The sequence below is a fragment of the Aethalodelphis obliquidens genome, unplaced genomic scaffold, assembly GCF_003676395.1.
Source record: "Aethalodelphis obliquidens isolate GAN/ISIS:26980383/991018 unplaced genomic scaffold, ASM367639v1 scaffold28, whole genome shotgun sequence".
Classification (NCBI taxonomy): Eukaryota; Metazoa; Chordata; class Mammalia; order Artiodactyla; family Delphinidae; genus Aethalodelphis; species Aethalodelphis obliquidens.
Window position 1 is genome coordinate 2,197,452 of NW_020837972.1, and position 27,991 is coordinate 2,225,442.

Here is a 27,991-nt window from a genome sequence, read left to right on the forward strand (position 1 = left end):
TGACGGTTTATAAACATTTGGAATTTTATTTTAAAAAAAAAACATCACAACCATGAACATTGTTTGTTACAGTTAGAGAGGCCCTCTTGGTTCTCCACAATGATACTGAGCATGCTCACAAGGGATTCCCATTGTTTAGTCTTAGTTAAACAACCATCTTTAAAAGAAGGAAAAAAAAACTCGGCACACTACCATTTAACTTGTTTTAATGTTTCTTCACAAATGGTGAAAAATACTAAAGTACAGACAGGAATAATCATAATGTTGTGGCCAACATTATAAATATGGAATTATAAATTTAAAACATTTTCTGGTTTAAAAAATAAATCTGGTAGTCAATGCAGCTCTGCGGGGTCTCTGCGTCTAGTAGGGCCGGTCTCTGCGTTCCTGACGGTGCTCACCTCTGCAGGGCAAAAAGGAAAAAGGGGCAATGTGTTAAAAATGGGGAGAGGAAAGGAAGCCCTTCCACAGCCCTGAGCTGAGCTGCTTGCCTCATTCCCACAGAACAGGTGAGACCTGCCGCCCAATGGGCCCTGTGCTCCACAGCTGTTTCTACCACCACATACTTATCCATTTTTCCAGGTCCTCCACGCCCGCCTCTTCTTCCTCCCATCTGTTCCATCAAAGGTCCAGGGGGTCCCCCAGGGCCACCTCGTCTTCCTCCACCAAAGCCACCACGGTCCATGCCCCGGGTGCCACGGAAGCCACCTCTGTCTCCACCACGGCCACCTCTGAACATTCCACCAGGACCACCTCGATCCATGAGGCCACCTCTTCCTCCCCGCATGCCACCAGGGCCACCTCTGCCACGGTCACCGCCTAAGGTAAGGGAAAGTACAGGAGAGGACAGAGAGAATGGGTGAACGCAGAGGTCCCCTCAGGATCTGCTGGGGTCACAGTTTAGAATTGATGGAACTACAGGTGACCCTTGAACAACAGCAACAGGTTTGAGGTGCATGGGTCCACTTATACATCGATTTTTTCCCACTAATATAAACTACAGTACTAATCTGAGGTTGGTAGAATCTGAGGATGTGGAGGGAGGGCTGAAAGTGGATTTTTTTTTTTTTTTTGCTGTACACAGGCCTCTCACTGCTGTCGCCTCTCCCACTGCGGAGCACAGGCTCCGGACGCGCAGGCTCAGCGGCCAGGGCTCACGGGCCCAGCTACTCCGCGGCATGTGGGATCTTCCCGGACTGGGGCACGAACCGTGTCCCCTGCATCAGCAGGCGGACTCTCAACCACTGTACCACCAGGGGAGCCCCTAAGTGGATTTTTTTTGACTGCACAGAGGCCCAGCGCCCCAACCCCCGCATTGTTCAAGGGTCAACCGTGTAACTTAAAGAGCCCCAGTGTCCAGGGCTGAACTTGCTGAAATCACCAATCTGGTCTGGGCAACACAAGAGGTTAGTGCCAATTGAGGGTACCTACCCGGGGGTGGGAAAGGTGGTGGGAGGAAGCCTTCAGGCTTTGGGGCCTTACACTGGTTGCACTCTGTTCTCCACGCAAAGTTCTGGTTTCCACACCCCCTGCATAAAGTTACATCACAACAGTATCACTTAAGTGAACAAGTAAAGGCACCACCTGAGCAGAAACCACCATAATCACTGAGTCCACAGAAAACGGCTTTTGAGCCTCAGGCAGCAACACACATAGCACCAGAGTTTGATCCAGCAAAGTCAAACCATGTGGGCCTGAGTCCAGTGGACTCTGACTGTCTCCCTAAGGCTCCAAGCCAGTAAAGGACCGAGTACCACCACCGCCCCCAGCAGAGCCATCATGGTCATCATTACGCTCCTGCGGATGAAAAGAATCCAGCAGGCCTCCCCAGAATGGGAATGGGGCAAGATGTAGGGAGACTGCACTAGTAGGCTATCAGTGTGCCCCGAGAAGTACATACGGATTGGGGCACTGCCAGTCTCCAGCTCGGTGCTGGACGTTTCCTCCTCCAGACGGGTTCCCTCGGGAACCGCGGGGCCCTCTTGGTGGGAAGCCTCCTCTGTCTCCTCCACGGCCTCCCATGCGACCCATGGGTCCTCCAGGACCTCCCGGGCCTCCTGGACCTGCAATAAGCATAAACCACCTCTTTGCAGCACCAGATTTGCTACAGGCGTACATCTCATGAAGGGAAACAGAAATAGAGATCACAGCTGTCGCTGCCCCATCACCTGGCCCATACTTTCCCACAGGCCCAAGGGCTAGTCACTGCAGTTAGCTCCACAACAACTTGAGGAGGGCAGATGAAGAGAACAGCCCAGGGCTAAACCCCAGGCAGTGTGGTTCCCAATAGTCATCGATCTAGATACCTTTTCAGTATTGCTAACGGGCTTGCCTTCACTCTAGAAACCAAGTTCCTCAAAGACAAGTGTACTAAAAAACTTCCAAAGCAACACAGAAAGAGCCCAGAGACAGCATCCAGTAAATACCTCCTCGGAGCGGCGGTGGCATCCCTCTACCCTCACGGGGGGGCATTCCTCCCCGCATGCTGTTCATTGGAGGCTTCTTCCGAGCAAGAGAAACTTTAAGTTTGCTCCCTTGAAAATCTTTCCCTGAAACAAGGTAACAGAACACCAATTACTCCCAACCTTCCAACTCTTAGTCCCCTTGAGGGACCAGGCAAGGTTAGATGACTCCTTTCACCAACCCCGCCCCCTATATCAAACCAACCATTCCTGCTTCATCAAGTGTGCCCACCCATGATGTTCCCTAAGATTTTTAGGCAAGGCCAGAAAAGCCTTTAAAAGAAACAAACAGAAAAACAAAAAAATAGGAGAGGCAGAACTTTCTGACACTTTTGTGCGAAGTGAAATTCCAGGATCAATGTCAAAGCCACATATATATGTAAACGCAAATGTATACGGCTGAGGTGTCTGTGGGACTTTCTGCACCTCTGACATCCTTAGAGAAGAATTACAACTTTAGCATGAGGCTTTGAACAACAATGACTGAAAGTAAGGGATCTCTTAACCCATGGTCAGCGCCCGGGCCCTCACGTGGCTGAGGGGAGCACGTGACAAGCACTTCCCAGCAGCCATCCAGTGCTCCTCCAGGAGCAGACAGAGGGTCTTCTTGCTCCTCTGGCTCTTGAGGTCCTCCTTCCTGCCATGTCCTATAGCCACACAGAGGGAGAACCTATCTGTCCCCGGTCCCTAGAACCACTTTAAGAGAACAACATTTAACAGCCAGAATTAATACATCAGAGCAAGACCCTTTCTTTACCCACAAGTTGACACAGGCAACACTTGCTACCAGACCACCTGTGTGCCCCAGAGGAGGCAGAGCTAAGAAGGCTAGGAGTACACCCTTGTTGACCTAGGGTTCCTACCATCAAACCACTCGACGGCAGTTTTGGCAGTTGGCGGGTCTTCATAGGATACAGTAGCATCGCCTTTGGGCTTTCCTGTTTCCTTGTCCAAATAGATATGGATCATGGGTTGTCCAGTCCTCTTGTTTATCTAGGCGTAAAATAGCATATGAAGCTGTGACCAGAATATAGTTTTCAGGGGAAAATCCATGTGAAATTCTTCTTTTTCTTTTCCATCCAAGTTCTCTACTGTCAAAAAGCAGTCAATTTTCCAGACACACATTCAGAAGGATGTTATAGTTTATCTGAGTGGTGGAATTATGGGTGACTTATTTCCTAAATAGCTACCACAAATCTGTACTTAGAAGACTTTCCCTTAGATGTCTTTTATCATAAAACCAAAGTTCCAAATTGTGTAAATGAACTTTTCAGGTCCCATTCCTCCCCAGCCACCTTTTCCTTCCTGTGTCCCTGCACCTGCCCCAACACCCTGTAGGTCACACTAACAGGCACCCAGTGAGCAGCCACCTCTTAGGACTCAGGCAGGCTTTGATGCCATCATATAAGACACATCTCACATAAAGTAAAAATTACTATCATTAAGTACAACATACAGGGCTGTGAGTGCTCTAAAAGGATCTTGGTTATCTCAAGTTCAACACAGCCCGTTTTTCGAGACAGAACAGATGACTAGTTTTTCAGCTCAACACCAGATGCAAGTGGCTTGACTTCAAGAGCCACACTGCACAAGAATATGGCTTTATGTGTTTTTTGCATATGATCAAACTCTTACCTGCATTTATAGATAAATTACGATATATACGTTATATATAATATATATATATATACATATATGCTGATACGTATGTTTTTATAAAGGACATACACATAAACACTGAAAGGAAATGTGGCGAAATAGTGGTATGAATGATGGGGTATGTCAGTTTAAAATCTGTAATTTTACAAAACTTTGATAGTAAACACTGCTTTCTTAACTACGCATAAACCCCACATACCCAAATAAACATATTCACAAGTAGAGAGAAATCTCCTTATATGATTTAAGATTTACCAAAATCGCTGGATAGAAAATGCCATTCAAAATATACCATTAACTAAAAAATAAATCTAAATCTAAAAAGATCTGCAAAACTTTTAAGGAGATTGGCTTTACCAAAGACCTAATAAATGGAGAAATACAATGTTAATGGGTCAAATTCTTATAGATTCAGTGACTTCCCCGCAGTGGTTAAGAATCCGCCTGCCAATGCAGGGGACACGGGTTCGGGATCCCTGCTCTGGGAAGATCCCACATGCCATGGAGCAACTAACCCCGTGTGCCACAACTACTGAGCCCTCCCATGCAGCAATGAAGACCCGATGCAGCCAAAATAAATAAAATTCTTACAGGTTCAGTAAACATCCAATAGGTTTTTGTGGGTTTTTTGCCGCTCTGCACAGCATATGGGATCTCAGTTCCCTGACTAGGGATCAAACGAGTGCCCCCGGCAGTGGAAGTGTGGAGTCCTAACCACTGGACCGCCAGGGAATTCCTCCAATTGGGGTTTTTTAAGGAACTTCATAAACTGGTTCTAAAATGTATATATATATAAAATGTATAGAGCAAGGAGTAAACATTTCTGAAGAAAAAGAATAAAACAGAAGAATCTGCCTTACTAGGTATCAATATCGAGCATAGAGTAATTAGCAGTGCTACTAGCATAGGATCATGCAAATTAACCAAGTATACAAAACAGCCAAGAAACAGCTTCAGGTAGAGGTGTACTTTCTATGTGAAAGCATTATACACCACCAGGGAGAAGGTGGCTCTTTCAAAAGATGTTGCGGAATAAAAGCTCTTGCAAATGGAAAAAAATAAAGACACAAACCAGTAAGGTAATGACCTCTAAGTTCAACCACAGTAAAATTAAGAACTTCTACTCATCAAAAAAAAAAATGAATAAGTGGGCCACAGGGAATTCCCTGGCGGTCCAGTGCTTAGGACTCTGCTCTTTCACTGCTGAGGGCACAGGTTCAATCCCTGGTCGGGGAACTAGTATCCCGCAAGCTGTGTGGCACGGCCAAAAAAAAGAAAAAAGTGAGCCACAAACTGGGAGACCTGTATTTGCAACAAAGGACAAACAACCCAAATTAAAAAAAAGGCAATTCCCGGTGAGGCTGTGGCAGGTGTGCAGTCAGAGTGCCAGTGGGAGTCTAAGCTGGTCAGCCAGACAGTTATTTTGAGGTTAAACACTGTACACATCTTAAGAACCAGCAGTTCTACACCTGGACATAATGGGGTCTCATTATCCGTGGATTCAAATGTGCAAATCTGCCTACTCATCAGTATTTTGCCTACCAAAATCAACACTTGGGGCACTTTTTGTGGTTACTTGCAGACGTGCACAGAGCGTGAAACACATGTTGCCAGATGCACATGTTCCCAGCTGAGAAGGAACAAGATGATGCTCTCCCCCTCTCATTCTAACTCTCTCTAGAAGACCAGAGGACAGAGACTGGGAGGATGGGGCAGTGTTCTGTAAGAAGTTCTGGCTCTGGGACTAGATGGATGAATATGAATACCAACTTGGGCAAGTCACATTTCTGAATCTTTTTTTCTTTGTAAAATGAAGTGAGTAGATCTATCAGGATGAATTTTTTTAGAATTTATGATTATAATATATGTGAGATGTGTGTATTTGTACATACTTCCCCCGGGGACAGTGGCTCAGCATAATGTTTTTAACTACCATGAATAACAAGAATCAAGTATATACACAATAGAGAAACTAGCACACCAGGAGACAGGTACAAGGACATTCACTGGAGCATGGCTTATAAACTAAAAAGTTAGAAACAGCCTGTTAAGAGAATTTATGAATAACTTGTGATGTATTTATGAATGAAATACAGATGCCCAGACTTGTGGAATTTTGACCTAGGGACCCCCCACCTTCTCAAAATCCCAGTTTCTCTTAGTTTTCCTCATCTAATTAGTAACCCCACCACCATTACACCAGCTCAGACCAAACCATTCTAGCCACACTAGCTTCTTTGAGCTTACCAGGCAAGCTCCTGCCTCACTATTCCCTCCACTATTCTGAAATTATTTCCCTGCTCCTAGTGGCTCTGTTCCTCATTTTATCCCTGTTCTATCTTGCTGTATTTATTTTCCTCCCTAACAATCACGATCACTGAACATAGTACAACTATATTCCTTTTTACAATATGTTCCCCACTATACGTAAACTCCAAGGGTTCTTATCTGTTTGTTCCCAGTATACTGCCTTACAATAGTGTTTAATAAATACTCTTCAAAAATTATGTAAAACAAAATATTACTGAGGACACATCTATAAAGTAAAGAAAGGGAATGATAAATTTCAGGATGGGAGTTGAGAGAAGGGGTAAAACTGGGAAGACATATACCAGGTACTTCAAAGGTACTCATATAAAGCCGTACTTCCTATGCTGGGGATATGGATACGTAAGGGTTATTTTTAAAACTATGTCATATTCTACATTTCACAATAAGTAATGTTCGTGTAAAGTATTCTTACAATTAACATGATAATTATAAAAATGACCCTGAGTTATCAAGTATGCTTAAATCATGTTTAGCATTTCTTTTCTATAAAAAATTTTTGTTTTTTGCTTTTTGTATTTTAAGGAGCAAACCACAATATGGACAGTCCAGAAGGAAGTGGTTGCAAGATCTGCCAGATCACACGGTCACGCTTTTACTTACCTTGACAACTCCACACTGCTTAAAGAAGTCTGCCAGATCATCTAGAGTCACACTGTCACTTAATCCTTGCACATAAATTGCACTGTTGTCACAGTCTTCATCTGGATCTACAGGTGGGCCTTCCAGAGAAAAGTAGACAAAGGGAGTTATTGTCATGTATCCATTAGGGCTTATTAACCAATGGTCACTACTGCCCACTGGTGCTAAGAGAACTACCAACCTTACTAATAAGAATGACATGGAACTCTTGGTTTATTTTTGATAAAGGAAGCCCCAAACTGCTCTTGACAGCAAGAGTAATCCCATTGATTTACCAGGCTGTTGAACCCCAACACGCACTTGCTTCTGTGCTATTCATTTATAAAGCACAATATAAAAATCAGGAATTTGGAGTTACCTAAATCAAGATCTGGTCCTTCGTCCATGGGTCCTGCCAACCAGGAAAGATCATATAAAATACTGTTAGTGCACGTCTTGCAAGCTACAAACCTTACAAACACACATAGCTAACTACACCACCATTTGATGGGGCTTCATTAAATTCAAAATGACCCGCACTGCTAAAATGGAGCAGTGCCCCTTTAACATCTGTGAAAGGTTTGCTAGGGTTTGCTTTTTCTTTGGTTTGCTTTTAAACCATTAACCAAATACACTCTCAATGCTTATGTGCCAAATTAGTGTTAAATTTAAGTCAAATTTTTTCCTCCAAATAAACCAAACTTTAAAACTGTATTCTCCCCCATATTACAGAAGCAGTTGCTCAATACTTCAAGTTACCCTTTGTTTTGTAACCATAGGTTAACCTTATTACCCCTAAGACAATGCCGGCAGTACCCATTAGTCTCTTTTGTATAGATCATTTTTAAACCGCTTATGAAACTAATATAAAATTATAGTTTTCTAAATACTGACTGTATTTTTTTTAAACACTATCCATGGTAATACTCAAAAACTTACCACCAGGCTTATTGAAGCCACCTCGCTCTCCAGCGCTGCTGGGGGGATAAACGAAGAAATGAAGGCCTTTCCCTTTAAAAGCCAGTACCGCTCTGAGCCTTGTGGGGGCTCGTGGGGAAGAAGGGCACTGGCTAAACACATCTCCAAACAATGCATCTCTCTCATCTTGTCACTATGCCTTTCTTCAGGGCAGCTCGCTCAAATTTCCTTTATATACAACCTTGCTCGTCTGATTGTACACACCACTGTGGTTGGTTCCTTTCATTTCGGGGGGCTGGTATTAATAGTGCAATACTTGGCAAATTGGGGGAAAAATACATCCCAAACACCCACCCCGTCGTCAGCTGAAAAACAGGGAGAGCTTGGTGTGGAGAGAAGTAGCAAGCTGGGGTAACTGAATCTTTTCATGTTCATAAAGGTGCACCCTCAACCTCTCCCAGGGGAGAGCCAAGTGAGGCCCTGGGCTTCCTAACAAGTCACAGTATAATAAAGCAGGAGACACCAAAGTAAAGGCCTACAGCACACACCAGAGGACGCATCCAGCCGATCTTCAGCATAAAGCCATACATTTCAGGGCACTAATGGGTTTAACAATAGCTGTGAAAGGAGAATTTACAACAAATACCAAGGCTCCACGGAATGGGGGTGCAACTTTATAGACATATCAGTTGAAAACAATGACAATGGCAGTATAAAATCACCGCCTTACGTATTTTAAAGGGAGAAGAAATATGAATTGGGCCTGTTTCTTTTTTAAAAAATTAAATAAAGGCAGCTCCTCAGTGGGAGGCCCTGAGCTTTTTCTAACCAGTATTGCACCTTTAATACCTGAATATACAATTTCAAGCTGTTGCATGCAGCTTTGTTTCCTTTTTAAAAGTACACACCATAAAATGTTCTCTCTCTTTAAACACAAAAGTTTACACTTTAATGTTACACAATTCTAGAGTATTATACCTCCTCTGGTTCATTACCAAACAACAAGTATGCAGTTACCAAAGTTACAGAAGGATTCCATTTATACAATGAATACATTTTGTTAAAAATATTCTATGTATATTTGTCCTCTCCATATGGACACCGTGTCTAGTCCCACTTTTCATTATGCTGCCGGCTGAGTACTGAGTACGGGTACTTTTTAAGTATTGAAGTGTATACAAGGCTCTCACTTTGTAACCTGTAGCATATAAATGCGACAAAGCATGTTAAAAAGTTTCCACGTTTAACAGCCAATGAAAATATCAAAATACTGAGGCAATGAAAAGGGCATGTTAACAACATTGAGTGCCTTACCTGCAGAAGACACTGAAAACCATCACCACACCACAATAAAAAAGAGGGGAGAGGGGAAAGCCCTTGTCCTGTCCCCAAAGGATCCAACCGACTGCTTCACAGTCTGTTGAAAAACCTATGAGGAAAGCCATGATGTTTTCTATGGCTTCAGGAGAGACTTCTCACCCAGAAAGAGGGAACCCCTCTACTAGCAAAGTCTAGCAAAATTAGTAGAATTATTACTTCTGGAGAATTAAAATGAATAAACTTGAAATTGGTTTTGCAATCAAAAAATACTAGGATTCTAGGTGATTGGAAACGTGATGATAGTGATTTCAAGTGTCTACATCTATTTAAAACATCCATAAAGAAGGTGAAACCTTTATAATGGAATGACATTCTTCAAATCAGAATATTAATTTTACTTTATACCAAATTATTCGTAAGTTTTTGCTCTTGTAAAATGACTTTCTTCCAATAAAGATTTCACTGAAGACGTTTTAAGTTATGCAGAATATGCAAAACAGTATTTTAAACCAGTATTGTTCAATAGTAAACAGATTGCTAATGTAAAAAATAGAGACCAACTTTTTAATCTTGAAGTACATTTCTAAAGAAATTCTGTTCAGTTTTTCCTTGAACCTACAGTGGCACCAAATCCAATTTATACCTACATTAACATTCTGCATAACTTTTTTACTATTTATATAGGGACAGAACACACACAGAACTAAGCCTTCTGGATTATGTTAACCAACATTATACCTCACCTTCATCAAAGTATAGACACCAGAAAGGGGAGAGGGTATGGGAGAAGGGAGGGGAAGGGTAGGCACAGGTAGCAGGGTTATGTTACTGATCTAAACAAAGTTTTCTAAACCAGATTGTGCCACCAATTAAAATGGTCAAACCGATTTAGACTTCTCAAAATCTCCAATGGGAAGAGTGATCCCATAATTATATACATTACTCTTCAAAAAGCTATTGGACTTCTTGTGTACCAGGTGCACCTCAGGCCATAGTTCAAGGGTTATGGAACCAAGATCTTCACCGTTATGTTCAACAGTTCCGAGTACAAACAGAAGTTGGGGACAAACATTGTGGAAGACAGCTGCATTCCTTTTTTGCAGTATATATACCAGGTATTTCAAGACAACCATTCAGAAGCAATTAGTTAAATACCTAGGGTTGTTTTAAGAGTTGTGTGTGTTCCATCCCAAGTCTATTACCCACAGAGGCTTTGGACCTCTGGAAACCATGAAGGGAACTGAAAGCTCTAATTTCAAAACCATTCTTTGTTCTCCCCATCCCAACCAAGTAGATTGGCACTGAAAAAAGCAAACTGCCTCTAGATATGCCACAGAGATGACATTTCCATGTTTTGGAAGATGGCTTGGGCTCATCAGATTATCCATGGAAATGCAGAAATAAATTTCTTATGTCTTTCAGTCCCTTCTTTCCATTGAAAATCCTATGGATGAAACAAAATTAGGTAAAAGGAGAAAAGGTTTGCTCTTACCCCATTCCACCGCGTCCTCCTCCCCGCCCACCTCTGCTCATGCCTCCACGATCAAATCCCCCTCTTCCCCTGCCCCGGTTATCAGGGCCACTCATGCTCCGGTTCTCTCCTGGTCCGGAAAATCCTCCAGACTCCTGCCCATAAACACCCATGCTACTGGGGTGGTCCTGTCGGAATGAACCTGAGGAAAGAGTCACATCTGTAAGCCGTGGACCAGCATTTACACCACTGCCTGTTGTACTTTCTCCTGGAATCATAGAATTCTCAATTGCAAGGCACAAACCAAGGTACCATCTTCTTTACACCTGATTAAGCACCCCTGATCTTTTTAAAGTTCAACAAGAACAACTGGCTCATTAAGGCTGAAGTAACCTCATATAGTTCATCTAGAATAAACCACTCCCAAACAAAAAAAGGACTCTGGTCAACAGTTTACAGGGTTCTGTATCCTAAGATGTCTTTAAAAAGTTGCTTCTTTAAACCACACTCAAGAAACAAAAATGGAGCCAGGTTTTTTGGGGGTTGCTAAGGGGTAGTCTCCATCAAGTAGCACTACTCATCTCATTGTCATAATGAGACATACTCAGGATGGAATTTAGTTAAAAGACAACAACAATCCAGGTAAGAGATTAAACTGTGAAGACGGTTTCTTGAGTTTTTGGTTGCTTTTCCACATAAAACTGTAAGCATTCTGTGAAACTTTTTTTGGTTTGTTTTATGAATGTAAATAAAAACAAAACATAGCATTTTGTTAACTATCAAAATTGCAGTAGTCTTCAATAGCTACCTGCTCACTCTCTCTTAATAAGCTGGGGTGGGCAGGCCATAAGAAATGCTGGCTTCACTCACTGCATATAACCTCCCCAAAGAGAGCAGGGCTGGCAGTCTACAACATTTTCTCTGGTCAGTTACAAACTCTCTTTTCTTGTAAGGCATACTAATAACAATTAAATTGGAGAAAAGCCAGGATATTAGCCAGGATATGATACCTTCAAGATGCATCCTGGAGTTCAAAAGTACACAATAGTAAAGAGCATTTCCCCATTTCAGAAACTCCAAACATAACCATTCTTATTTGGTTTTCTCTCTTAGCAACTCACTCTGCTGCCCGTAGCTGCTGCTCTGTTGGCTATATTGACTTGGAGCCTGGCTGTAGGATCCAGTTTGGGGGGGGTAACTAGTGGGCGGCTGCTGCCCATAGCTGCTTTGTTGACCATAGCTACTCTGTTGTCCATAGCTGCTCGGCTGCCCATAGGTGTTCTGCTGGGAGTAACTGCTCTGATCATAACTAGTCGGCTGTGTAGAAGAATAGCTGAAAGTAAAAAAAAAAAAAAACAACAAAGAGCTTGTTAGGAAGGAGAGACTTGTTATTTTTTCTAGTCCCTTAAACATGAGACATAAATAGTACATGACATAGAAATCCTTAAAAATGCAGTTACTTTCTACATATTAACATACAATGAATTTAAAATAAGCAAATATTTTTGTATTCAGAATAAAACTCTGAATGGAAGGGAGGGGATATTATTAAAAACAACCCATTTATAAAATGTATAACCCTAGAGCCTCTCCTTTACCCCCAGCCTCATGAAAACAATAGTTATTCTCAACCAAATTCAAGGCAAATTGGGGAGTTTAGGTGCTTCCTGTATTAAGGGGAGAATATGCAGATGTGCTGCCAGGGAAGGTTGCCCCAGCAAAAAAGGCACTGAGAAAAATGAGGCAGTTAAGTGCGGTATTCAGTCCTAAGGCTGCCTCCAATAATTCCCTTGAGTGATGACAATTTTTCTGAAGCTAAAATGCCACTTGGTGTGTGTTTGGCCACTTTTCTCTTGAGGATAAGTCTAAGTTTCAAACTGCTTTGGTATGTATACAGTTTCAAACTTTCAGACATGCCTGATCATCTACGAAATCCAGGCATTAATAAAGAAAAGATGGACAAGGAAACGTCACTATCAAGGCATTGTATGAAAGATGACTATTACATTGATATTCATCTTCACACATGTCAACTACAGGGCAGGGAAACTAAACAAAGATACATTCTTACACAGAAATAAAGCTTGAAAGAACTGGTATTAAACTCTGGATGAACCATAATGCAAAACCAAAAAGACAACACATTTTACAATTTTAATTCTAAGAACAACAATTTTAAGTATCACCACCTCCCTCACCACAGCTGTAAGGATTCAAAGGCCTCTCTTCACACCAAGTGCACCTATTCCACTAGCCAGATTAAGTGCTCTCAGCATGACAGCTGTGGGTGGGCCCTGTGGAAGAACTGCTAGAGCCCTGCCCACTGCTGCTCCAAGCTGAACAGAGACACTTACCAGTCAGCTGTATTGGCTCATAAACCTGCTCATGTCTGCTGTACTTTAATGTATAAACCAATGAAATGAGTACAAAAAGGGGAACTGTTAATTCTACCAAAACTAAGTTAACACTTTAGGACACAATTCAGACAATTCATTTGAAAACTTGCATCAAATTAAATGTGAGAACTTGCAGTTCTTCCTCTACTTTAAAGAAACCAAAACTGGACATTGTAGCTTCTGGTGTGGTTAATGTAAGACAAAATACAGAACAAGTAAACTCTTAGTCAAAAGGGCGGGCCTTGGCCTAACCATTAAAAGGCTGGTGCATGGACTTCCCTGGTGGCCCAGTGGTTAGGAGTCCGCCTGCCAATGCAGGGGGCACAGGTTAGATCCCTGGTCTGGGAAGATCCCACATGCCGTGGAGCAACTAAGTCCGTGCTCCACAACTACTGAGCCTGCGCTCTAGAGCCCACGAGCCACAACTACTGAAGCCTGCATGCCTTGAGCCCGTGCTCCGCAGCAATAGAAGCCACCTCAATGAGAAGTCCGCGCACCGCAGCTAAGAGTTGCCCTCATTTGCTGCAACCAGAGAAAGCCCGCACAAAGCGACGACCCAATGCGGCCAAAAATAAATAACTAAATAAATTTATTAAAAAAAAAAGCCTGCTGCATAAACGGACCTTCAAATATAAAATGATTAAGGTGAACTTTCTTTTTTTCGAAAAAATAATGCCCTGCACTTTACCCAGCTCAAATGCATCGGAGAATGTGGCTTCTGTGGTTCTGTTTACCTGCTTTCATTGTTTCTCAACTGAATAAACTAAAAGAAAAAAATTCAAAGAAAAAACCTAGAGTGATAAAAACGTATTTAGAGAGAAGAGTTTTTGACTGTCAGGCACTGCTATCAGAACTTAGGACTGAGGTTTTAATGTACAATATGTGGTCAGGCTTATCACTGACAGAGTCAGATAACATAGCCCACCTGAGGAAGCAGAAGCAAGCTGGTCAGCCTGAAAAAAATCTGTTTTGTTATTCTACTAGCTCACTGGACGCAAGAACAAGAATGAGAAGACTGACCTGGTAGGAGGATAGGATGGTGGTGCTGTGACTGGCTGCATGGGGTAGCTCCCAGGTACCTGGGGATAACTGTAGTTACTCTGTCCATATCCTAGGCTGGGCTGGTTGTAACCCCCTGTGCTAGATTGAGGTTGACTAGTCTCAGCGGGTTTGTTACCATCCTGCGGTCTAAAAGGAGAAATAAAAAAGTGAGACTTCTTTTTTCTCAACCACAAAATTCTTGGGTAAGAACTCTACAATCTATGAGCAATAAGCAATGTTAGTATTGAGCTTGGAAATATATACAATTGCAAAGCGAACTACATCAAAACCCAATGTCGGTCCAACTGTTTCTGCTGGAAGACAACACTAAAGATGGGGGAGACTTAATCTCATCCACAGAAGAGACATCAACATGCTCCATTCATTCCATATCAGCAGCTACAAAAGGCAGTTACGGGCTTCCCTGGTGGCGCAGTGGTTGAGAGTCCGCCTGCCGATGCAGGGTACACGGGTTCGTGCCCCGGTCCGGGAAGATCCCACATGCCGCGGAGCGGCTGGGCCCATGAGCCATGGCCACTGAGCCTGCGTGTCCGGAGCCTGTGCTCCGCAACGGGAGAGGCCACAACAGTGAGAGGCCCGCGTACCGCAAAAAAAAAAAAAAAAAAAAAAAAAGGCAGTTACAATACTTTGTGCTGCCCATTTAAGAGATGTGGGAGGGGACGTGGTTTGCTCGGTAAGAAAATGCCTTTTCTCAAAAAGGACCATTAAAGACAAACAAGAAACTTTAACAATGCAAATTCTGGGTCAGAGTAACATTTACAAAAGTCCATGGCATTTATAAGTTTGGACAATCTGTGGGTTTATGTCTCTTTTTATGTTTCTCATCTATTAAGAACAGACCTGAAAAAAACATTTCCTAACTTGAACTGCCATAAATTAATCTAACCCTGCCTCAGTCTCCATAATGGAAATACCAGAGTAGGGCAGGGACACACATAGGGATGGAGACAGACAAACACACACACTCCTCTCACGCTCAGGTGAACTGGAAAATATCCTTGTTAAATGACGAAAACCAATCTTAATCCCAAGGAAAAAAAAAAGGTTTCTATTATCCCTTTACGTTAACAGTTTATAACAGGGTTGTAGCAAAGTGAGCATATGCTATTTTAAGCAAAGCCCAAGAATCAGCAGGCAGACCAGGGAGGATGTGGAAGCACTGGTTTCTCCAAAGAGCTGAAACGGGTCACAAGGCCCCTCTTTCTAGGGGAAAAGGGAGTAGCTATCACTGATCACAAGACAGCTGTTATAAAGTGTTAACGATCGAAAAATTAAAAGGAATCAAAAAGGATGATTTATTCAAAGACCAATTAGTATATACCCCCGCCCCCCAGCTATGGCTTGGATATACTGTTGCAATGGAGCATCAAATGGGACTTCAAACATCTGAGAACACTCTAGGTCAACTGAATTGGGACCCTACAGGAATCAGCTTAACACTAACCACTGCACAGGCTGTCTAGAAGAGGTAAATTACCAAGTAGCTCTGATTACTCACTGTGCATTTTAGAAGTAATCTCATGAGTGTTTGCCAGAGCTAATTTCTTACCTCTACAGCAGACAAAAAGTCTAGGTTACAAGTTGATCTCTTGTTTACTCCCTAAAAAGTCTTCTTTCAAACCAGAATTCAATGTTCCTTCAAGACTGTATGCAGAAGCCACCTAAGTGCATTGCCTAAAGCAAAGACCTGAAATCTTCTGTTAAGTAATAATTAATACTGTTTACTTGCTAATCAGTCACGGAGTATGAACTCTGCTCAAATATTCACCCTATAGCAGGACACCCAGTTAAGAATTCATACTTGCCTGGGATAGTTAGATTACCAACCCAATACATAATATAGAGAAAATCATGTCACCGACATTTGACTTCTGGATATGGATATACCCTTTACTGACAACTGGATCGTGTGACTATTTCTTGAACCACATGATTCTACCCCCATCCCAACTGTGAACTAGTGTTCTTCCCAAAGAGAAAGGTGTTACCCATTTACAGGGTCAATAAAACCAAAGGTAAAAGCATCAAAGTACAATTCTATCAGTTGTTCTGTTGTGAGGAAACCACACTCAATTTTCTTCTGGGTTTAGCAAAGTAAATAACCAGCTTCCTCCTACCGAAAAGTCCACTCTTCTGAAACTAGACAACCCACTCAGTGACATTCCTCATTTTGGCCCCTGGATGGCACCATTTCTCTACTAAATGAAGAGTACTGTTTGTGGTGTGACTGTAGCGGGTGAAGAACAATTAATTAACACCTAAGTATGTGAGTAAGCATTACAAAGGAACCAAGTCATACATTCTCTAAGTGAGGCTTGCTCTCTTTTCTGAAAGCCTGAGGATGCTGTGTTAGGAGTAGGTGAGGGGGCCTTACCTTGCAGGCGCGGTGGCTGCTGGCTGCTGCCCATAGGCTGGATAAGCAGGCTGAGTGCCGTATGCAGACTGAGCTGCATAGGAGGCCTGGGTGGTAGTGACTGTAGCAGTGGTGGTATCATAAGCACCAGTGCCGTACCCCTGGACAGGCTGACTGTATGCCTGGGGGGCAGTTGGAGTAGAATATCCTGGAATAAAGGAGAGCTACGTTAGATTTCTGGCTCCTCAGAGACCTGCCTAGACACTCATTAACAGGACAATCTGTAAACCACCTACTTTCAACCATCATGATATTTAGCTCCTTTAAATATTTCCCCTTCAGTAAAAATAGCAACAAACCAATATTTAAAGCCTAAGTTCTCTGAAAATACTCAGTTTTCAGCAAAGCACTGTCTCTTTTGCTCTAAACCACACCTAAAAGAAAGGAGAGAGAGTAGGCCACAGAAAGTGCTGGTATAGAAAAAAGGGCTCCTTTTGCCCCCACCTCGAAAGCATTCAATAGGGGACAAGTCTGCTTTCACTAATTCTATAATCCAACAGGAATAAAATGTCACAGAAAGGGAGGTAAAAGGCAAATGACACAACATCTTTAAGTAGCTATAGAATAATGATCCAGGTACAAGTTTTAGCATTAAAACCTATCATTTGGAACTATCTGCTTTCAACCCCAAGCATCATGGGCAGTTCATGTTTAAGGAAACTGGAAATTGCAGAGAACATGTGTTTAATTTTCAGTGAGATGTTAACAATTGATTAAACACTCTAAGAACTGCTAATTTTGTTTCGGGTAACAAACAACTAAGAAAATGCTTGTTACCGGCACTAAGATTTGAAATGGCACATTAGTAATAAAGACATACTACAAATTATATTTGCTTATGTACATGACCAACAAAGGCTTTCCGTATTTAACTTTTCTGATAAATTATTTTAAATTAAAGTTAACATTCCCAAAATAAACAATGAAAAGGTAAATGTTTTTCACATAATAAAACCATTTGAGATTCTAAGCCGGTCATCAAATTACCCACCCCATTTCTTATTTACCCACCGCAAGCAAATGAGTCTTTTTCCTGCTCAGCAATACTGGAGATGGACTCTGCAGCCCCCTTGCTATTTCCCTAACCAAATGTTACAGACCTGCTGTCACAGGTGTGCAGAGACCAAGCTAGGCTCTTTCCCTAGTTCCTGCCTCTGCCAAACCAGGCAGGATCCATGCCTTTTTCTTTTTTTGCCATACTGCTCGGCTTGCAAGATCTTAGTTCCCTGACCAGGGACTGAACCCAGACCCTGGAGTCCTAACCACTGGACTGCCAGGGAATTCCTGGGATCCATGCCCTTTCATCTGGAACTTGGGCTTGGAATGTGACAACTCCCACCCCTGGACCTGCAGCTCCTAACTTGCGTCCCTTTTCTACAAGAAGTATTATAACCTTTCCTGGTGCTTGGCTTCCCTCCCTCCTACTCCTCCCTCACGGTCAATGAGCACAAGTAAGCCATGCAATAAAAAGTTGGGTCTAGCTGTCAGCATTTATGTCCATCAAAGAAAAACCCAAATCTCACTAAAATAAAAATGTTTTAGTACTTAAACTTCAGTTAGAATAAAGTGTCCTCACTATACACACAAAAATAAATACAAATACCAACTTAGCCAAATACCAACAAATAGCCAAAAACAAATACCAACTTCCCTTTGTACAATCTAAAGTGTCATCTTTTGTAGCACAGAGTATACTACTTTCTTCTCCATCCCAAACATTTTAGGGAAATTCTGAAATTAATTATACACGTATTTCCTTCTCAAACAGGGAGCCCCAAGCACTGGAAGTTTTTCAAGTTGGCATATTATTCATCTAAACTGTTTATTTAACTTAAAAGTTCTTTGCAGAATCCTAATGTCAACCACATAAAGCACTCATTTATTTAACTGGAATCTAATTCCACCTACCCTATTACTCCTACACAGATTTTTTTCCCCCTACATGACAGGCCATCTATAAGATTTACAAGAAGAAGACTTCCCTGGTGGCGCAGTGGTTAAGAATCTGCCTGCCAATGCAGGGGACACGGGTTCGAGCCCTGGTCCAGGAAGATCCTACATGCTGCAGAGCAACGAAGCCGTGCACCACAACTATTGAGCCTGTGCTCTAGAGCCCGCGAGCCACAACTACTGAAGCCCGTGCTCCGCAACAAAAGAAGCCACCGCAATGAGAAGCCCACGCACCGGAACGAAGAGTAGCCCCCGCCTGCGGCAACTAGAGAAAGCCCACAGGCAGCAACAAAGACCCAATGCAGCCAAAAATAAATAAATACAGTTAAAAAAAAAAGATTTATAAGAAGAACAATTAAAAAACAACAACAAAAAAAAGTGACAAGGGCAGTAACTCGTGTCATAGAAGTATCCAGCAACAGAGCCTTGCAGTGCTAAAGATTACACAAATAGACACTGGTTAATTAATCATCTTTTTCAAAAATTAATAATCTTTTTTTTTTTTTTTTTTTTTGTGGTACGCGGGCCTCTCACCGCTGTGGCCTCTCCCGTCGCGGAGCACAGGCTCCGGACGCGCAGGCCCAGCGGCCATGGCTCACATGCCCAGCCGCTCCGCATGTGGGATCTTCCCGGACCGGGGCACGAACCCGCGTCCCCTGCATCGGCAGGCGGACTCTCAACCACTGCGCCACCAGGGAAGCCCGAAAATTAATAATCTTTTAATTAATTGTAGTACCCGCACAAGCAGCCAATCAAAATGAGCAAAAATTAACAGAGCAAAATGATTTAATGACAATAAAAAAGACCAATAGCAAAAAGACAACATATCTACTATGTGTTGATAAATTTAAGGAAAAGGGTAGTAAGAAACATCACACAAACCAACCAGAATTTTTGTTCAACTTCAATGGTAAAAACTAAAGTCTAAGATTTCTATTCCAATTAAGAGTTGAGATTTATATAGCTCCCTCTCATGAAGCTTAATTTTAAAATATTCTATAAGTGTCTTTTTATATATTTCTTTCAATAACTATCCAATGACTCTTTTAAAAATAAATTTATTTATTAGTTTTGGCCGTGTTGGGTCTTCATTGCTGTGTGCGGGCTTTCTCTAGTTGCAGCGAGCAGGGGCTGCTCTTTGTTGTGGTGTGCGGACTTCTCATTGTGGTGGCTTCTCTTGTTGCAGAGCACGGGCTCTAGAGCGCGCGGGCTTTAGATGCAGCGCGTGGGCTCAGTAGTTATGGCTCATGGGCTCTAGAGCGCAGGCTCAGTAGTTGCAGCGCATAGGCTTCATTGCTCCACGGCATGAGGGATCTTCCCGGACCAGGGCTCGAACCCATGTCCTCTGCATTGGCAGGCAGATTCTTAACCACTGCGCCACCAGGGAAGCCCTATCTAATGACTTTTATGTGTAAAGACAGTAAGAGGTAAGGAAAAAAGCATTAAGTGTTCCTGAACCTACTTACTACTGTCAGGGTCCTGCTTGGTTTGGTTCAGCCTCAATCTGCTCACTAGGTTTAATTTTAGTTCCTACACTCCAAGAGCTGATGGAAGAATTTGGGGAGATATGAAGGGTCTTCCATAAACTACAAAGTGAAAACATGGCTCCACAGAATCTAGAAGACTACTGTATTTCCTATAAATGACTTTATCATGTTCTTATAAAATGATCCAAAGGCTCCAAAGGCTAGATCTAAGCTGTATTACTTCAGATGATACTTATTTTTAAAATTAGTTAAGGTCAAAAAGATATAAAGCATCTAGCTATAATAAATTAGTCATGGGGATGTAATGTGCAGCATGATGACTACAGTTAGCAATACTGTATTGTATATTTGAAAGTTGCTAAGACAGATGATCCTAAAAGTTCTCATCAAAAAGATGTGTGGTAATTCATGTTAACTAGACTTACTGTGGTGATTTCACAACATACACAAATATTGAATCATGTTGTACACCTGAAACTAATGTTATATGTCAATTACATCTCATTAAAAACATAATAGCTTGAAAATGTAAAGTTCATCTCACAATTTCAAAATCCTGTGCTAAAAATACAAACTGCAGAGTCTCAGTTCCACCTCTTCCTACAGTTGCCAACACCCACAGAAAGTTTAAACATTTCCCATCCTATTCAATGATATGCATTAATGAGATAGATTAGGAAATACTTCCCATCAAATCCAGGACATTGTCACGAAGTGAGATAAATTACAGGTGGGTTTCTCCCTACTAATGACTCTGATAGACCATATATAACTTGGGATTAAAGATAGTTTGAAAAATCAAAGTTTTTACATCTTAAAGGTAGGGATCCTGAAATGTCACACAGCACCAAACATAAAAAAGTTATTGTAAAATTTTCACAGGCTCCATTTCAACCCCATTATTAGGATACAATTTATTCTAATTCTTAAAATAATTTTTTTTTTTGCTCCCTGGAATGCTGTTACATATATATTTAAGACATACTATGGATTAAAATAATTCATTAACATTTAAACAGAAAATAAAATGTGTCTGGACCGGAAGCCAACCAACAGACAAACATAATACATGCAAGGTGGCAATCTGTTCCTCTGAATAAATCTAATCATGCAATCTATCCTTCAGGGAATAGGGGGAAATCAGCTGGGGAGTAGTCACCTGAAATACCTTTGAGAAGGTGAACAACTATTATTAAGGCTTGACACAAAATAATGTAAAATAAAAAAGCGAAACCTTTCCCAAAATCACATAAAGAAAAGGGACATGAATCTGCGAATGGCACCTGAAGCAGTTTTCCATTAGCACCTTATTGTGTGTGATGTTAGAAAGTTTGAGGGTTAAACAAATGAAAACACCTAAAGGGTTAACATTACAGGGTTAGACAAGATGGAAAGCAATTCCCATGCAAGAATGAGCAGGATAGTCAAACCTGTACTGGTCCCTTCTACTGTGGAAAGCACAAAACAAAAAGTAGAGGGCACACTATCAGATGAAGCAAACAGATGTGAAAATCAGTTTGATTTTTAAGCAGCTCAGTTTAAGAAGGCTCATTCTTTCCCAGTATTAGCATTAGCACAATCTCTTATATATTCTCTATTTTGTCGTGAGATTACTCAATACACTGTATAAAATAGCTAGCATGAAAAGTTCTTTTTTCCCTTGGAATTTATCCCACCCACATTCTATTAGAGATCCCTCAAGGAGAATATAATGAAAAGGAAAAAAACAAAACAAAAACCCCCAGCTCCTCCTAAGAATAAAGGATTCCCAAACGCCAAGGTATCAACCAGAATATACACCCAAGAGCACAAGTAACAAGCTTCTTAGCAAACACCCTAGCTAATGTAACCCCAAAGTCTCTCTAGAGTCTTACCAGTGGGAGGCTGTCCATAAGAAGTTGCATAGGCGGTCTGCCCATAGGTTGCAGTGGTCTGAGCCTGGGTATAGCTGACATCAGTGGGCTGTCCATAGGTTCCGTAACTTTGTTGCCCATATGCCTGCTCAAAGAAAATGGATTTAAGAACTTCATATATGAATCTTGCATTTTAGCAATAAAATGGACTGACTTCTAAGTTCCTAAATTGGAAAACCAAAGTCAAAAATATGCTTTCTAATAAAAAGGTTAAAAAAAAACCAGACAAGTGATCGCAGTATCATGAATGCTTGTTTCTCCTTATCTAATCCACTCATATTTTCGTAAACTACAAAAAAGTTCCTGAGATAATCAGGCAAAACCACAGTTTAACGATACAGGAGATTAACAAGATGCCCTCAAATGATTAACAATGAGGGAACAGGTGTATAATTGCCAGCACTTAGTGTAGCAGTTTTAGCAAACGGAAACAAATGCTAGGAAGATAAAATGAACAACGAAAATGAAAACGGGACTAAAATCTGTCAGACAATCTTGAAAACTATATTTTCAGCTTGAGACAAAATTTTTAAAATTATCATACCACTTCAAAGAAAATGAACAAGAACGCTGCATGTCTTCTTAAGACAGCAAGACTGCTGTCTTCTGAACCTGGACATCAGTAATACTTAAAACCTGGCAAGGAATGAACTGTTTTTTCAGGTATTAGCAAGATCACATTCTAGATGTGAATGACCAGTTATGTAAGATCAGCCAGAGACATCACATTCTGCCTGTCCTATAATGTTTCCATGGCAGAGCTACTGTATCCATTTTATGCCACAGACCATTTCAGAACTTGAGATGATATTGAGAACACTAGGTGGCTAATTTCTAGTATCTGTTAGCCTAGACTTTAGAATAGACTCACGTACTAGAAAGAGCTCAAAAGCCCTATAGTTAGGCACCCATAAGAGTTAACCCATCACTTAATGTGTGACCAGTGGCGAATGGTGTAATATCTATGCACTGCAATTTTTCATCTGCAAAATGTCATAATATCACCTTCCTCTGCAGAACTGCTGTATGATTAAGTTAAATAAATTTAAACACAAAATATGTAGAAGGAACAAGCATGGAGCAAAACACCTAACTTGAGAAACCATACTAGGGAGGAAAGGAGAGCTAGCAACTCCCAGTTTGAGGATGGTTTCATTACAATGGCACTCCCACTGTGAAAGTTTAAACGCCTGTGTATTTTATGATTACAAGCACATTATACTCTTCTACTACCTAATTTCTGAAAAAGATTTGTGCTAGCTATTGTTTCAATGGCTGATGGAAATATTTAACTTGGGGATGCAGCCACAAATAATTATCTTAAAGATTACCTGGGTGGTCTGTGCATATCCTTGAGTGGGCTGGGCGGTGTAAGCACTGTAGCTGTAAGAGAAATTAAATGCAAGAACTGAATATAGAAATCCAGATTCCATTACTAAATCCTCTACAATTAAAGGAGGCTCTGTACTCTAAAAAACAACGAATCACACCCAAGGTACTGCTGTAAAAGTTCGACTTACCCCTGCTGGGCTGCAGCTTGGCTGTAGGTACTGTAATCTAGAGAAAACAAGGAGAGAAAATAGTGTGAAGCCAACGTTTACAAGGAGAAAGGAAAAAAGGGGGGAAGGAATTCAGGTGGCAGGAAGATGAATTTTAAAAACTGTATTGAGGGACTTCCCTGGGGGCACAGTGGTTAAGAATCCGCCTGCCAATGCAGGGGACACGGGTTCGAGCCCTGGTCTGGGAAGATCCCACATGCCGTGGAGCAACTAAGCCCGTGCGCCACAGTTACTGAGGCCCGTGTGCCTAGAGCCTGTGCTCCACAACAAGAGAAGCCCCCGCTCACCATAACTAGAGAAAGCCCACACACAGCAATGAAGACCCAACACAGCCAAAAATAAATAAATAAAATAAATATATTAAAAAAAAAACACGGTATTGAGAGGACCTACAGGACAACACAGGTCCAAATGAGTACCTCTTATCTTTCAACACCAAACTAAAAAAATCTGAGCCAGTTAAACAGAAAATTTTAACAAAGTGCCAGCTAATGAGGTCAAGATCATCTGATTTGGCAAAGATACTTTGCATGTTCCCATGACTACAAACTTCCCTTAACCGTAGGCTGTCATTTCAAATATATGATCATCATCCTAAAACTAACAGGAGAACAAGATAAACTCAAGAGGATCGGAAGTTTTACCTTCATATAAAAAGGAGGCATGCAACAATATAACAATGTTTAACACCAGAATGGTTATACCAGTAGCTACATCTCCTCAAAAACTAGTTAAAAAAAAAAAATCACTCTCTCACTTTAGCAAGTTAGACCAACCATAATTCCCTAGGAGGACTGTGAAATGAAATGGCAGAAAACAAGAGGACAATCATCTCAATCCAGTGTTTTAAAGGGTTTGCTGTCTATATGAGGGCTACATCTGCAGAATAATTAAAAAACTAGACACATTGTAAGTACAAGTGAAGCAGTCAAGGCAGAATCATGACAACTGGCAGAGGAGAAAGCATTTAATCTTTGGGGGAATAACTTGGTTTTAGGTAACATCATCTTTTTAAACTCAAGTGATTTCAACTTAAAAAAAACAAAACAACTTATCTTCCCCTCTCCTCTCTAAGTAAAGCTTCCTACAACTTTCCTTTTCATAAGAAATTTACAACACGCACAAAAAAGGACTAAAAATGAAAACAAAAAAACCCCTCTGGTCCACTGAGGCGTCTGCAAGTAGTGAAAACAGAGAACAAAATGGTTAAGAGGTTTTCATGGCACTACTGAATCAAACATATTTTTAAAGAAGTTAAAGTAATTATTTTTAAAAAATCCTGCCCAATTCTTTTTTTTTTCTGTCCAATTCTTTGCTCTCCACAAGAACTATGTATCTTATTCTATAAGGCAACACTGTCATTAAGGCAGACCAAAGGGTCCTTTCTTCTCCAATCAGAAAATAGTCCCTCACCTGAAAGCAACAGTTGACAGCTCTTTGTGGAGGGGTTTCTAACCCCACTCCATTCAAAGCCTGCTTCACAGTTCACCTGGCTTGCCCCCAGAGCATTTTGCTGAATCCATCTCTTTAACTTAGCTCATTTTTCGTCTCTCTACACTTCACTTGACCACTTTCCTTCCTCTGTACACCCTTAACTCAGAACCCTGAATCATCAACATTATCAAATCAACGGCCAAAGGCTATGTATAATGAACAAATTGATTTGTTCAAGACAATCTTAGCTCTGTATGTGACATATAAAAAACTAAATGCAAATCACTTCTTCCATGTTGTAGTTACAAAATAAACATACCAATGAAGCATCAAAAATCAAATACTTCAAACTACCTTCTGCAGAGGCTTCTGTATGAGAAATGATTCTAAATAGCTGACATGTAAGCTCAATGTCTGCAAGAGGACTGCTACACAAGAACAGTTATGTAAAACATCAAAGTGGCGAAGCTGACATGAACAAGGAATGATCTCAGATCCATGGGAAACCAGCTGATTTAGCCCCATATTGGTGGGCTACAGGAAGTGGCAAATGTGCTTCATGAGAACTTAGTATCTACCTACAGCATACAAACATTATATGGCCTCAAAAATCTACAGTTACACATTTGTCAGATTTTTTAGCAGTTATTTTGTTTTGTTTTGTTTTTTTAACTACCAAATCTGCAGCTGAAGACTACACTAAAAATACAGGACAGGTTGAGGAGAGAAGGGGCTGTGACTGGGGTGGGGGTGGGGGACCTCCAGAGTGCTGACAATGTTCTATTTCTTGCTCTGAATGGTGGTCACTTGGGAGTTCGCGTTGTAATTCTTCGATAAAGTGGACATATACTCTAGGTACTTTTCTATATATGCTACACATGAGGAGGAAAAACAACTAACATTACCGAAGGTGGTGGCTTTTAGATACTTTAAGGCAGTCATGATCAAGAAACTGCAGAGATTTAGAGCTTCAGACTAACATCATGAGTTAAAGTCACTATGGGACAACTTTGTGGGAGCCAAAATACTTTGCTGTAAGGTCAGAAGCTAAAGGCTGAAAAAGCTCTTAAAAGGTCTAGCCTAACCCCTTCATTTGGACTGAAAGGAAACCAAAGTCCAGATAAGTTAGTGACCCCCCCCCCAGCAAAGGGCCCCCAGCCAGGCCTACTACTGTGTGTCTTCATAATCCATAATTGTAATTCTAATATAGTATGTGGTGGTTACCAGTAAAAAGAGCTTGAGCAAAGTAGAACGAAAAAGGGGCAAGTCCAGCCACACACAAATTTGAACACTCATATTTACTCCCCAAACGTTAACAGGGAAGGGAGAGTAGCACTCCTCCTTACAAAATCCTAACACTGCAGGGAAGAGGAAGGTGGAAAGGGCTTTGAGGAAACCATTTCCCACCAAGATGTGTGTAAGACTGTGGTTATTTCAGAGTTCTTTCTTCTAGGGGCACTCTGTACCCTGGCACTAACAGCCAGCATCTACCTGCTTGTTTACTGACTACATAGTTGCGGAGAGTTCTTAAACTGTCATTCCGTTGCTGGATTCTGGACCCTTTTCAAATTAAAACTCTGAAGGACCCAGAGCTTTTCCCATCTTCCATCTTCTCCAACTGCTTCTTAAGGCCTGGAGTCAGGCTGCCTAAGAACACCCCCGGAGGCAAAAATGCCCCACTCAACCAATAACCACAAGTTAGTGCAGGAATAGGCTGCAAACCGCAGGCCACGTTTAGGCTACTCTCTTACACACTCCGGGCGTCAAGGACCACCCCAGACATCATATTCCAGCTCCCACCCCGGGCTTTCAAAGTCCAGTCCGCGCCTCCTTCCGCTCTCTTCTATCAGTCCACGAAATAAACAAGCCTCTCGGCTTAACCTAAGCGAATAAACGTGCGAAACGATTACTTAAGTATAATTCAAACGCCGACTGGGGCCTTTTGTTTCCCCTAAGTCAAAGAGGCCAGAAATTTCTTTCGGTGGGGATTTCTGGCCACACGATCCGGGTTGGCCTTATACAAAAAATCTCCCTCGGCGTTTGCTGAAAAATGGCTCTGGGAATTGCCTTTTGGGGCGGTAAGGAGAATTAATAACGGTAAAAACCGAATCCCGAAGAAGCAGCCGATTGGGGGGCTGTAAAGGAGCGGGGGGGCACTCCGTCTAAACCCCAGTTCGGGCAGAAGTTCGGCTTGGGGGTTGGAGCCCGCCTTAGACGCAGCTCTGCGGCCCCGGATGCCCCAGCCGACCCGGCTTTAAGAATGACGGGGCTCCCGCTCATAGGTCGGCGCCCCTCGGCTCACAAATCCGCGAAACCTTTTTTGTTTATTTGCTTTTTTCCTTCATCTTCTCGGTGAGGCAGAGGAAGCGCTCGGGCTTGGGCTGCCGCCCTGGAAATGGGGTTGGGGTGGGGAGAGTCAGAGGGTCAGCGGGCCTGCGGCTTCTCGAGCCGCCGCCGGCCCCCCCCACCTCCGGTTTCGGGGTGCCGGGCCCGAAGCCTAGCCGAACCCTCCCCCCACCCCCACGCGGGGGCCCAGAGGCCACAGGCCCCGCCCACGTGGCGGGCTGCCCAGGGCGCGGGGCCCGACGGCCATCACACAATGGAGACCAAAGCAGGGCCCGCGCGTACCCGCCGCCTCGAGCCCCCCGCGCGCGGGGGGCGCCAGAAGGTTCCAGAACCGGCCTGCCCAGTTGGGGGAGGGGAGGGAGCGGAGGGAGACGCCGGCCGTCGAGCTTCTCGAGCCGCGACGGGTACCTCACGCCCTTCTTGGCAGGTCCACTCAGTCATCCCGGCCACCCCGAGAAACAAGCGGCCCCCAATTTGGGCATCCCGGCCGTCGCCGGAGCGACCGCAGTTCCACCACACTCACCCGTGGACGCCATTTTCTCTCTCCTTCCTTCTCGTTCTCTCAACGTCCGTCTCCCTCTCGCTTTCCCTCTAGGCGCCGCACTGCGCAGGCGCGAAACCCGCAACCTCGGGCGCTACCATCGGGCCAGGC

At 42.5% G+C, this 27,991-nt stretch overlaps 2 protein-coding genes across 3 annotated transcripts in view; both read right to left on the bottom strand.

The window, feature by feature from the left end:
* On the bottom strand, positions 1-27,950 carry EWSR1 (EWS RNA binding protein 1). Of its 2 annotated transcripts, none has more exons than XM_027124376.1 (17): positions 27,863-27,950; positions 23,521-23,557; positions 23,332-23,383; positions 21,962-22,085; positions 16,612-16,798; positions 14,196-14,363; positions 11,901-12,112; positions 10,801-10,981; positions 8,010-8,044; positions 7,450-7,482; positions 7,053-7,171; positions 3,326-3,455; positions 2,427-2,549; positions 1,901-2,063; positions 1,432-1,529; positions 567-819; positions 1-403 (listed from the first exon to the last, which is right to left on the bottom strand). In XM_027124376.1, the coding sequence occupies exons 1-17, from the start codon at positions 27,873-27,875 to the stop codon at positions 364-366; spliced, it is 1,968 nt and encodes a 655-aa protein (XP_026980177.1). In that variant the 5' UTR covers positions 27,876-27,950; the 3' UTR covers positions 1-363. The 2 variants fall into 2 exon arrangements, with proteins under 2 accessions (XP_026980177.1, XP_026980176.1); XM_027124375.1 differs by having other exon boundaries at positions 8,010-8,047.
* The window catches only part of EMID1 (EMI domain containing 1), a 51,882-nt gene continuing 47,411 nt past the window's right edge, over positions 23,521-27,991 (bottom strand). Inside the window, exon 17 of the mRNA XM_027124379.1 lies at positions 23,521-23,557. The gene's annotated coding sequence lies outside the window, so the exon portion shown is untranslated. The remainder of the gene's footprint in view (positions 23,558-27,991) is intronic.